The 13,434-nt window shown below is 38.6% G+C and overlaps 1 protein-coding gene and 1 non-coding gene across 2 annotated transcripts; one reads left to right on the top strand and one right to left on the bottom strand.

Moving 5' to 3' along the window:
* Positions 1-1,152: 1,152 nt before the first annotated feature.
* On the bottom strand, positions 1,153-1,223 carry TRNAG-GCC (transfer RNA glycine (anticodon GCC)). The gene has a single exon. It is a non-coding gene; the product is annotated as a tRNA-Gly (tRNA).
* A 405-nt stretch (positions 1,224-1,628) lies between these two features.
* LOC144347218 (uncharacterized) lies at positions 1,629-12,757 on the top strand. Its single transcript, XM_078007341.2, has 14 exons — positions 1,629-1,660; positions 3,417-4,172; positions 4,255-4,558; positions 4,946-5,059; positions 5,547-5,708; positions 6,053-6,301; positions 6,718-7,463; positions 7,790-8,096; positions 8,685-8,795; positions 10,238-10,411; positions 10,552-10,818; positions 10,978-11,338; positions 11,512-11,575; positions 11,670-12,757. The coding sequence occupies exons 2-14, from the start codon at positions 3,444-3,446 to the stop codon at positions 11,766-11,768; spliced, it is 3,687 nt and encodes a 1,228-aa protein (XP_077863467.2). The 5' UTR covers positions 1,629-1,660; positions 3,417-3,443; the 3' UTR covers positions 11,769-12,757.
* The last annotated feature ends 677 nt before the right edge of the window (positions 12,758-13,434 follow it).

Genomic DNA, 13,434 nt, shown 5'->3' on the forward strand with positions numbered 1-13,434 from the left:
TACACCCGAAGCACAGTCTGTGCTTATGAAAACAAAGGAAACTTTGATTTTTGCTTAAATTTGTGTTGGATTTTGGTATTTTACAGAGCAAAATATGCATATTTAAAAGTTAAAAAAACAAAAAAACTATTTATTTATTTTTTCATCATTTATTTTAATTTATATATCAGCATTTTCAAAAATTTAATTTTTTTGATTTGCTGAACAAAAACTGTCACTGCTCTTTGTACTAATTGCTGTGTTGTCTTTCCGTCTCCTGTTATTATTGGATAAATCCAGTAAATATCTTATACAATGGTGACTTCAGACTTTAAATAAAATAATCTGATATCAGCAGCACATGGACTTGGGATGTGTTTAAAACTGTATAATTGGGATTCTAGCCACATTGCATAATCTGTTAGTTATTTGGCAACTTTAACCTCAAAATATTTAGCCTACAGCATTTTTTGCATCAACAAATTTATAGGTAATAGTTATTAAGAACACATTTGTACGATTAACTTTTTTATCGTTTGTTCTGAAATAAAATTTTTAAAAATATATGCATGAGCGCGTGTGTGAATTCTGGAAAACATGATATCAAAAACAGGGTGACCCCCCCTATTCGCACAATCAAAAAACAGGGTAAACCCCCTACTGATCCACCGATCCCCCCTAGGCCGAAGTAATTGACCAATCCCTAATAGATAGCGTGTACTAGTACCTGGCACGGGCGCTTGCAACAGGATTTATGGTTAAGGATAGGGTTGGGCAGGGTTATATACTAATAGAAATAAAGTCTTTATTTCTATTAGTATATAACCCTACCCTTAACCATAAATCCTGTTGCAAGCGCCCGTGGTACCTGGAACTCAATTGAATAACTGCTTCTATTCCCAATTAGAAAGTGTTTTAAGCTCGAGAATCAGGAGTCAGGAGTTCAAAAATTATTTCCGTGTCAGCGGACTTTTTGTTAATAATATCAATCTATGTATAATCTCCATGCTGTTCAAACATGGCGTGACTGGCTTATATATTTTTGGAGATATTTGTGAAAACGAAAAAGTATTTCGTAATTGAAGAATGTAGCAATATCTTTTCAGTAGAACACGACAACAAAGTTATTATAATTTTCGAAAGAAAAATGAATAATAAAAATAAAAAAACGGTTGCATCGGCCGGGAATCGAACCCGGGCCTCCCGCGTGGCAGGCGAGAATTCTACCACTGAACCACCGATGCTTCATGGAGTTGGTTAGTATAGCTAAAACCTACTACATTTACTGAATAGTAGATGTGCATATTATGTAATGTCATATTTTCAATTTGTTAATTTATATATTACTTCATTTTTAGATTGTATTTTATGCTAAGCGTTCGTCTCCGAAATAGTATGCACATCGCAGCAAGCCCTCCATTTTCTCCATTTATGCGCACGCACATCACATAGGTCAAAGGTTACGTAGTTACTATACAGGCGTAAACAATATTCACTTTCTTCGTTTCTATACGCAGGGCATTTCGTATTCGCCGTCAGTTTGGGAGAAGAACACTTAGCTGGAGGAATGTACACATTTAACCCACGTCTCTTCTGTTAAATTATCTGTACCACAGATCTCTTAGTATCCAGAAACGACGTGATACAGAGTCGCCGTGACCGTTGTGGGGGACCTGCCTCGGTGAGTAGTAGTAGTACATGTTGTACTCACGGCGACTCGATCGGAGCATGGAACTATAAACTATAGTTCCTTGATCGGAGTGGCGTCAAGAACACTTCCGTGAATCGCAAGTTTCAATATTCATGCATCTGATTCAAAGGTATGCACTTCGTTGCCTTCTCTCCCACGTCACCATGCATGATTCATTGATTGTTGTTGCATATACTTGTAGATTTAGCGATCGCGGCTAGTACTAGTACCAGTCAGACCGCCGGTTATTGTGCCGGTGACCCACCGTTGAGTTCGGTTCGCTCTCGTACTTGCCCTGGACATAGAGGTCTATGGTGCATGGGCTAGTATGCCCCAACGCCACCACAGACTCAATCATGGGGGAAAGCAAATTCCTCTGACCAAGATTCGTTCAGTCCTAGACAGCTGGAATCGACGAGGCATTGTGTTTTCGACAGGCCAGGGTAGCGCATTTATATAGAGGGATGGCCGTACTAAGTACGTCGCTGTCATGTACAGTCCCACACATACATAATTTTCTGTAGTCCTTGCGCTTTTTTTTAGCTCCGCTGTCGACTTTGTCGAGCGGAACTTATCATATGAGTGATTGTCCGTCGTCGTCCGTCGTCCGTCGTCCGTGTCAATGTTTTACTTTTTCGACTTCTTCTTGAAAACTACAAGCCTGAATGCTTTGATACTTGGTGTATATGTACCTTGGGTAGACCTCTCTCAGATTTGTTCATTTCATGATGATATCTTCAATTCTCTAATTTTGGTGAATATTTTTGTGATTTTTGGTAAAAAATGATATTTTCGACTTCTTGTTGAAAACCGCAAGTCCAATTGCTTTGATATTACATATATAGGTACTACATGTGGACCTCTCTCAGATTTGTTCATTTTGTAATGATATCTTTAATTCTCTAATTTCGGTGAATATTTTTGTAATTTTTGGTAAAAAGTGATATTTTCGACTTCTAGTTGAAAACCGCAAGTCCAATTACTTTGATATTACATATATAGGTACTACATGTGGACCTCTCTCAGGTTTGTTCATTTTGTAATGATATCTTTAATTCTCTAATTTTGATGAATATTTTTGTAATTTTTGGTAAAAAGTGATATTTTCGACTTTTTGTTGAAAACCGCAAGTCCAATTACTTTGATATTACATATATAGGTACTACATGTGGACCTCTCTCAGGTTTGTTCATTTTGTAATGATATCTTTAATTCTCTAATTTTGATGAATATTTTTGTAATTTTTGGTAAAAAGTGATATTTTCGACTTCTTGTTGAAAACCGCAAGTCCAATTGCTTTGATATATTATACATATAGGTACTACATGTGGACCTCTCTCAGATTTGTTCATTTTCTAATGATATCTTCTGTTCTTTAATTGCCATGCGCATTGCTAACAGCGGAGCTATCTCAGCCGACAGGCTGCTTGTTTTAAAATATACTAGTCGAGTAGTTTTAGAACACAACAGAAACTAAACTAAAATGTCTGTCACACACTAAAGATTTATTAACTGCAACTGAGGGGTATATTTGTCGCCCCGATGTGATAATTACTCACCGAGGCGCAGTCAAAAAATGTGTGGTGATTTGAATGTCCGTGGTCTCAGTAGCTCGTCCTATGAATTTTGCCGATTTACGACCTCCCTCCCTACTGTGTGTAGCTCTGTGCACATGGACTGTGTCGGGGACTTAGTATCATAATCACAATGTATATTTGCTGGATAAATATTTCTGTTTATATTATAGGAGTAATATGCACAGCCTACCACAATAATGGGTTCAAAACCAAGCACAGTGTCAAGCGTCGTGGGAGGGCGCCATACTAATCAGCTAAACACTTTGCTGGATGCCAGGTACAAACAAGACGTTGGCAATGACCTTGTTTCACCAGATGAAAACGACGGGGATTTGAAGACAACGGGCCTTTCTCAATGTCAAAGTTCAAAATTGTCCCTAGAGATGAGTCCAACCAAATCTAGTAAAAATCACAACATATACCCCGGACGCCAGAAGGAAGAAGCAGAGAGGTCGGAATTCAAAGTTGTTGCAGAAACAGACGAAGAAGTGGAAGCGAAGTTACGTACAAGCAAGCAGATTTGTCAACACAATATTGACATCATTCAGACCGAAGCCGATCCGTCATCGGAAATCGTTAAAAAATCACTGCAAATGATAAACGGGCTGTACTTCTTAAATAAAAAGAGCCTAATGAAAAGGAAATATTATCGAAAAAGTCTGTCGCTCTATATGGTGGAAAGCAAATCGATTACCATAATTATAGATATCATGCGTGCGGCCCATCAACACGGCTGGAGGGACGAACAAGGACAAGTCATTCCCATATATTATAATGTTTTCTACAATGGTGCGCAGATTTTCTGGAACTTCTCTGACGCGAGTGACCGTCTTGCGAAAGAGATTGTCGATGAGGGCGTAATTGAACTGATCCAAGAGGTACTCAGCACATCGTACCAGTTCTCCATGACGTACGCAATGGATAACGTGAGTTTAACTCTTAATTTATTCCTAACCAATCACATTGTCAATCACAATGACGTGATATAGTTATTTATTTATTTCCCAGGCTACGAAGAAAATCCTGAAATCTTGTTTAGCTGTCATTGCAAACTGTTCCTTTCACGAGGCTTCACGAGGCGTTGTGAAACAGTCCCGAATCCTGGATGTGATGTCCCCTTTGATGACAGCAGGCCTCGATGACCTGGACATCTATTTCGTTCTTATACCCGCGTATCTTGTCAACGAAGAGCAGAGTGAAAAGTTATTTCACGATCAAAGCATCATTAACAACATCGTTAAACATGTTGAGAAAGCCACCAAACAGAAACATCGTAGGAGTCGTGGATTCTCAGTTCATGAACTTTGTGTTCGTAAGTTCCTGTGTTATTGTTCTTTTAAGCTTGATTTAAATTTTATACAAACATTATCTTCTTATTGTTGCAATGTTGTATATTTACTCCAATCTGTTTTATAATGCTCATCGGTTATGCATAGTTTTATAAACATGGAAACTTCAGTTAAAAAGTGGTATATTTCGAAAAACGACTACTTCAGTCCAAAAGTTGAAACGTTGAAAGTAGATCGCCTCTTGCTACTCCTTGGTGCTGCATTGAACCTGTTGATTTGCCGTTGTATTGTTTTCAACTTGAAAAAACGAAAACATGCAGACTTGTAGTGATTCCCTGTGACATTCTTCCCTTTATTTCTAACTTTTTCCAATAACTGAGAGGCCATTTATTACCGTATTTCCCTTCCAGTGATTGGCCGACTGGCTGTCAACGATGTCAACAAGACGAGTATCGTGAAGGCAGGTGCCGTGCCGCTGTTAATAGGCATCGTAAAAGGGGACAAGTTGATAGACGAGAAAATCGGTAAATTTGTTGGTTCTTTGTCCAACATTCATATCTTGCATGCAATGTGATCTAGCTAGTAACCGTGAAAGTATGTGCAACACTGGTCACAAGCCCCTGTAGACAGTGAACCAAAGATGAGAGCAATTATGTTAGCCATATGTTTTGAACCATCGTATGTCAATCCAACTTCGATATAGTGTTTTGGTGCGATATACAAATACCATGTTGATACATTTTAGCATTTCTACACGGCAACAACGTGACGTCTTACTGTATTTCCCGGGCCATCGTCGTTAATGTCTCCGCCATTTTTGTTGCTGCATGGAAGGTAGTTGGTAGTTGTAAGTTGTTATTGTTGTTATTGTTGTTATTTGTGTTGTTGTCATTGTTTTTGTCGTTATCATTGTTGTTGTCTTCACCTTTGTTTTAGATATTTTGTCTTTTACTTTTTAACACGCTATATTACTATTATAATTAATAAATGCATTTCTCTTGAAATTGACAGCCGCCATTGAGGCGCTTAGACACCTCTCGTTTAACGAAGAAAACCAAGCGATCATTCTGCAAACAGAGGGCGCAGTAGAATTACTTGAGACCCTACAGAAACACGATAACAGCAAAGTGAGAAAGGCGGCAGAGGGTACATTATGGAATTTAAAGAACAGAGGTAAGCATAGTAAACTCTCAGCATTACTGATACGTACCGATAAAACAGAAGAAATTATAATGCGAACATGAATATCGAGTCACATAAGTTTGCCAACAAAACGAAGTGAAAATTTATATTTGTATCCCATGATGAAAGTCAAGGTTTCCACACGGCTACTATGAAGACGGTCCGATCATCACCAACATATTACTATTTGTTTGACTTCGAAATTACGCCGTCATCATTTCTCTTCTGTATTCCGGCCCTAAATAGTAATATTATGAATTGCATGGTACTACTGCAGTGTACTATATTATTATATAGTTTTTTTTTTTATTTGCAAAATTTTTACTATTTGCTAGATTCAAAAATGTCTGAATGTAAGCTTGACACCAAAGACGAACACGTGATGATAAGTTATCAATGGGGTTGCCAGGCAACGATCCTCGATATAGTTAAACATCTTAAAAAGGGTGGAATTAAAGTATGGGTCGATGTGGAAAACATGGAAGGGTCGACGCTGTCCGCAATGGCTGATGCCGTGGAGCAATCCGAAATCGTACTCATCGCTATCTCTGAGAAATACAAAGAAAGTGCAAACTGTCGGATGGGTTAGTATTTGAATACGTGTATATATGTTTTAATTGAGTTGGACGTCATCAATGAACTATGTACACTACATGTACTTATATTATATTCTGTTGTACAACGATAACACGATTTTATATGCCAGCCTTGCACCCAAACATCCGGTCTTAGTAACACTAGGAGCTGGTCATTTAGAAATTGAGGGTAGAACATAAACTACCAGTTTTTCACCTATTTGGGGTGAGTTTATTTTATTTTAAGATGCTGGTGTTTTTTTCTTAAACTTGAACATGGATGCGATTTTTTTTAAAAACAAGTATTTTCGTCCCTGAAAATTCCTACTGTAGTCTTTGTTTCCTGGTGTTATTGTTTGTAGATTGCTTCTCTTTTCAATATATGACCTATATCTCTAATTACCAACTGCTTAATCGTTCACCAGAAGCAGAATATGCGTTTCAACTAAGAAAGAAAGTAATCCCCTTGATGATGGAGGACAACTATTCTCCTGATGGTTGGCTGGGTCTCCTGTTAGGTGCTAAACTATACTACAAATTTACTGAAAGTACTGCTGGTGATTTCGAATCAACAACGGAAAAACTGTTGAAGGCGATTAATGATTATGAGAAAAGCAAATCGGCTATTAATGTGGTTAACCTTGTACAGAACGTGAAGAGCGGGGGGTCACGTTTTACCCACGAATTTGATGATATATTAACTGATGTTTCAGAAGAACAAAAAGCAAAGATTTTAATAAAGCAAAAGTCGTTCGAGGATAGTCTTGAGAAAGTGACCTCGTCTGTTTCCAGAGGAGAGTTTAATTCTTATGATAACATTCGCGTCCCGTTATATTCCATGGCGAGTTTATATTCTGCGTTAAAAGAACTGTCGATAAAGGCGAGGAGACAGTACAAAGCCGTGTTATTGAAAACTTTCATGAACCACAATGGGTTGGAGTACGTACTGAAAGTGATTCGGTACAACGTAAAGCACGGTTGGAGAGATGATCAGGGGGTTGTTGATGATTCGTACTGGAGACCCTTCAATACGTCCATCTCCATGATGTGGAATTTCACTGATGCCAGCTCGGAAGTTTGCGAATTTCTTCTGAAAGAAGGCTTTCTTGATTTGGTGCAAGAGATCCAGAACAGCGAGGGACTGAGATACCTGGGCAATCCCCAGGATGCGGTAAGTTTATAGCGCGATAGTCAACGAAGCGCGTTTGAATTCCATGTGTATTTTGCGTTTCGACTCTGTCGCTTCAGGTTATTCATTGACGTTTTTAGACTACACTCACCGTCTTTAATACACATTTACATATTTATTGGTAGGAATGCACGAATTGCGGGAAATATCATAATGGGTTCTCGGGAATTAGTTTGGGTCGCAATAACTCGAAATAACGAAATAGGCAAATGGTGTAAATATCTACAATGTCCACGTATTATGATAACGATCTAATAGTTCATATAATTCAAATCATTCCAACCTCTAACCACTTTAACAATTTGTAGATCGCTGGTCGTGCAACTCGTTCTACTTTGGCCTGCCTCTACAACTGCTGTCTCCATGCCAAATCTCGTCAGATGATGCGAGAAGCAAACGTGGTCGATAAAATCTTGTCCCCTATGATCGGACTCCAGGACGAGCGCCCTCGTACTTACATAATTTTCATCATGGCATATACACTGAACGAGGAGCAAAGCGAACGTTTCTTCGCGGATGAAGAGTTGATTCGTTACATCATCGGTCGGTTGGCTAAAGCTGTCAAGCATCCTTCCCACTTAGACGGTGGTTACAGCGCTTTAGAGTTGACTAAAGGTAAGGAAGCATAAAACATGCAAAATTAGTTGTCTGGAAAATTCCATCTGAGAAAGAAATAATTGTTCACGGGTCATATAAGTAGAAAAGAAGGGGGCTCCGTTATTACACCAAAGCACTGTACTATGTTCAATTAAGCTAAATATAAATTCAAATATGATAAATCTTTATTATGAAAAAAGTAGAATCAAAATGTCCATTCTGTTAATTGAAGTTCGAGTTACTAAATGCGGACGTTCAACAATAAAACATCAATCTATGTTGCCCGTAACTCGAAGTTCGGTAACTGTCGCGGTTAATTGCACATCGAGTTATAATTTAGGCCTGGTTCCGTAAAAGTGGGCAAAGTTTCTAGAACATGGGCGGTGTCATTTTTAACTCGAACAATTCGGCATCTCTTTAATAATAGTCAACATTTGAAAATAAGTGCACACAAAACACAGCCCAGTTTTGCCGATACCGTCATGTGGTTGCAAACCGCGGCGTTTATCAATGATTGTAGTTCGAAATAATGTTAAATCGATTGTTCGTCGAAAGACAGTTAATTGCAAGTATTTTCCATTCATTTGTTTGTATTTGGTTTTACAGGCGTGAGAAGACTCGCAATCAACGATTCTAATAAAGTGCAAATCGTGAACGCCGACGTCCTTACACCACTGAGCTCCCTGATTTTGGACGGAGAAGAGGATGAACAAATAGGTTAGTTGGTCATTAAATAATTGCTTCAGAATTGTTTCACATTAGGTCAAGTGTTGAGTACAGACTACTCCAGATATTGTTTGTGCAGTATATCACAGTATAGACCGTAATATTCCACTTTCTTGTGCACGTGATTCTTCGCTCAAACAGACGAGTTTCGAGTTACAGCGCCATCAGTCGGTCTCTGTGCGAGAATGGGATGGGGGCGGGGGTGATTTCTAGCTCGTTCAATTTGGTTTCCCTGGTTCCCAACGTTCTGATGAGCTATCGAACGCTTACGTAGCGAAATCAACTCCCTACGCAATCTTCTTTGCATAGGTTGATTTTTACGCAATAGTACCTCTGCCACAGGCAGCGTTCAATTTTGCGGTAAATCATCTAACTACTCATGGCAAGTGTTTGCGCAGTTGTTTGATAACCGAGCTATTTATCAATGTTTGACTTATGTAACGTAAATATGAACAATTTTATCGCGGACTACGTTGTGGGAAGTAATGTTATTGTAATGAACTGGTGCACGTGATACACTAAAACTGGGAAGGAACAACGTTCTGTTTTCCTAGCAACTTCGTTTTTTTGTTATTTTTGTTTTTTTGTTTCCATGGCTATTTATCAAAGTTGCCCAATTTTGGCTTGAGGGAATATTTTTATATAAAATATATAAATATGTGAAAAAAATGTCGTGTAAAATGTCGTCCGTTGCAGAAATCAGTCGGGGCTTGGATAATATTCTCTTCGCATACGAAATTTAAACGTTTTTACGCCAAAGCGCGCAAGTTTCTAAAGTAACGGCAAAACTGGTTCATTACGTAGGCTTGTTCGAAGGTGGTTCATGACGCGAATGGTTTACCGCCCCTATGCCATGAAGCTAGACTAATGCAACTTGTTCAGAATGTTTTAGTATCGCAAATAAAACATTCAATGCAGTGCTGTGATAGATAAGAAAGTCGACGACGAATTTACACGACTGGATACGAACAAGAAAACAGTATTTATGACCTACAAATATCCGACATGTCTGGTGTGTGCAAATGGGGTTAAAAGAATCTATTGTTAGCATAATTAGGGCAGTTTTGAGTCATGCCAGTTTTTTTTACTGATGGCGTTTGACAGCAGTGATCGTTTCTTTCTGAATCTGACTTAATTATTACATTGTTCTCGCGTTGTGTTATATCTTTGCAATTTGTTGTTGTTATTGGCTTTTATTCCTTCTATCTGCCACCCACTGGTATCTCTTTGAGGATAAGTCTCACTTAGAATATGTAGTCATATTGTATGTCTCATTTATGGACCCGAAAATTAAAATTATAAGCTGCATGGACAATGGTGAGATAAGCTCACCCGAATTACCACCGCCCGAACAAAAACACCACGCATATTAGTACTGAAACCGCAAATCGGAATAATAAAAATAATTCTTCTTGTCTTTTTCGTTTATTTAGCGGCGACGGAAACAGTTTGGGAATTGTCTTTCAACGACGATAACAAAAATACGATACTGAAGCATGCCCACCTGGTTGAGAAACTGGAACAACTTCGCAGCAGCAATAATACACAACTGAAAAGGGCATGTGAGGGCGCACTATGGGTGTTAAAGGACCAAGATGCCCAACAAGGTAAACATGAAAATATGCATCGCAAATATGTTAATATCTACCTTTATCGGGAGATATTCATTTTCAATGAAGTAGTATACGAATATGTTAATGTAATTACTTGCTGTGCGTACAATTATTCCTTGCATTCGCATCCGTAGAAAGATCAAGCAATGAAATGGAACACATCTTCAAAACTGATGCCAGGGACGAGGTTGGTCACGTGATGATCAGCTACCAATGGGATAACCAGAATTTGATGAAACGTATAAAAGATCGGCTGCGTGCGGAGGGATACAACGTATGGATGGACATCGAACAAATGGGCGGGTCTACTTTATCGGCTATGGCGGATGCCGTTGAAAATGCAGTTGCCATCGTCGTCTGTATGACACAGAACTATAAAGACAGTCCAAATTGTCGAACTGGTATGTAGTCTCAACGTTATTTTGAGTGGTTACGTGCATCACCATGTGCGCACACGTTTGACGTCTTCTCTTTTGCCACCTCGTTCAAGATAATAATAGGTAATTCGTCAACATATTGCATTTCAATCAATATATCAATTTTCAACTTATTTTCCATAGAGGCTGAATATGCTTTCCAATGTCGTAAAAAGATCGTTCCTATAAAAGTACGATCCGATTATCACCCGGATGGCTGGTTGGGAGCTATACTTGGTACAAAGTTTTACTTCCAGTTTCTTGGCGAGGACGTTTTCGAATCTTCGTTACAAGCTATGATGAAAGAGCTCGGCACGCGGGGAAAAGTGACAAATGGTGTTCGGACAAAACGGGGAACAAAGACCAGAATCACTGAGAAAATGGTGAACGCCACCAGTGTGTCGGGAGCGGGGAGTGGTGACGTAACATCCTCATCGACGAATAGCGCCCGCATGTGGACAAAGGAGAACGTCGAAAAGTGGATAGCTGAAAATGATCTGAACCGGTAAGCACGTGACTGATGTTTAGGCTCATTATTCATCCAGCTAACAACCCGGTGGCGGTGACATGCTTTCTTCGTTGTAGCCAATTAGCTGATATTTTCATCAAACAGTGATATGATTTCTGTAAAATGACATACCCGTAAAGTATTTTCAGTAATTTATGTTTATGTTTCAGTTCGAAACTGGAAAAAATCACTTCGGGAGAGCAGCTGTTGTACTTGAAAGAACTTCGGCGAGAGGTATGTTATATAATTCGATCAATTACAAAATACTGTGCGATCCAGAAAGATAGCTTCATTTTTACTTTACACAAATCGTATTATATCATTTCAGGCTCCTGAGTTCTTCCATCACTACCTAGAGACATATTTCCAACTGGTGGATTTAACCGACATGATGACATTTACAAAATCGCTGGAGCAACTATATTAACAGCTGATTGAACATGTGATGCCCGTAGTGGTAACCATCATTACCACGTGATCATTTACTAGTATCTGTTATTCTCTTTGATGAAATTATGTTTTTTGTTGTACTGACGTCACCATTCTTCGCAAACTGAACAGTATTCACTTTATCATGGTCTGATCCATGAACTGAAATGGCGATTGTGATGTAGCGCCCTCAACATGATGGATGCCATATATGTCCTAAATAAGTTTTCCGGTTGCCTCAAACGTGTCGGTGTGTTATTGAGAGCAGGTGTTTGGCGACGAACAATGCATTGTGTGCAGGGAAACGTTTATATGCAATTGTGGAGATTATGATGTCATTCAGGTTCTCAGGACGTTGTGTTATCATGTATCACCCTACAACTTAGATTTTTATAGATATATGTACATTTTAATTGGTTTTTGCCAAATGTCTTGTTTTCTATTGATACATTGTAATTACTACTGATCAAGTGTGCCAAATACGGTCGTTTTACTAATAAATCAGTGTTCACAAAATATTATTCACACACTATTTATTGTATTTAGTAGTATGAATTATGAGATTTCATAAAATATATATTTATTATGGTTATTAAAACAATTCTGCTATGAAAATGATTAATGTGAATTTTATTTCCTGGAAGTCTCTACCATATCTTTAAAGCATTTTTGTTCTATTCCTGTTACACCAGTATCATTCGTGTGTGCTTTTTTTGTTCACGTTTTGAGATCGCATGACTTCTCTAAGCTGTCGAATGTCAGGATCTTGACTATGAAGATTTTGTAAATATGGTATATATACATGACGTGGTACTGTTCTAAATCTTCGTCTTGGAAAAAAAAATAACCAACAAATGTCAAAAACATAGATGGTAATTTACTGAGGAAAACAAACATGTCCGGCCCTTTTTTACCAGAGTCTATCACTGCCCTTGCTAGGCTTTCAGAGAGGCAAATGTACCTTTTAGTCGCGATCTTTATTCCTAATTAATTCCTGGGTTTGTCACTGCACTGTTTCTGGGAACAGGCTGTGATAAGTTAAACAGCAACGCTCGGTTTAAAGTATAATCGCCCCATTAGCGTTAGTCTGGAGTGCTTCGGCTACTAGAGTGCGCCCGGCAAACGGAAGATGTTTGAAACATGTTCTAAGCGTTGTATACCTCGCGTGTGACCCATATCGACCACGTCACGGTCCGACGACCATGGCGTTAACAATCCGGCTAGTGAAACTTCACAATGATATATTTTGAAATGGACAAAATAGGGGGATTTATTTTTAAATGAGAAGTAACAGTTTCACAATTGTTCAAAATGTCTCCGTCGCCTTCATCGCCAGTGAGGTATTATAGTACAAACAGGCCATTTCCATGGAGTTTGTGATCAATTCTTGTTTTCTCATTGGGAACCAACGTGACGCAAATAAAACAATATTAAAAAAAAAAAAAAAATTATTCCTATTATAAGTTTGCGGTAGTTATGAAATGTCCAAGGTCGACTTTTTGAGTTGAATAAAGTTTAGTACTGACACCCTCTCTCCTATAGGTACCAGGATGTGTGACCCTTAAGGGCTACCCTAATATCATTGTGTAAATATTCTGTTACGACCATTTCAACGGGTAATTATAGTTAGTAGTCTAGTTTTACGACGTACCGGTAAACCACCG

Source organism: Saccoglossus kowalevskii, chromosome 13 (genome assembly GCF_978046115.1).
Source record: "Saccoglossus kowalevskii chromosome 13, keSacKowa6.1, whole genome shotgun sequence".
Taxonomy (NCBI): domain Eukaryota; kingdom Metazoa; phylum Hemichordata; class Enteropneusta; family Harrimaniidae; genus Saccoglossus; species Saccoglossus kowalevskii.

What these genes read in the sequence shown, in the direction of transcription:
- LOC144347218 (XM_078007341.2), top strand. Translation starts at nt 3,444, where the DNA reads ATGGGTTCAAAACCAAGCACAGTGTCAAGCGTCGTGGGAGGGCGCCAT. An exon ending in AGTTCATGAACTTTGTGTTC is followed by an intron (nt 4,559 to 4,945) that starts GTAAGTTCCTGT and finishes TTTCCCTTCCAG; the next exon opens with TGATTGGCCGACTGGCTGTC. An exon ending in TGGGCAATCCCCAGGATGCG is followed by an intron (nt 7,464 to 7,789) that starts GTAAGTTTATAG and finishes AACAATTTGTAG; the next exon opens with ATCGCTGGTCGTGCAACTCG.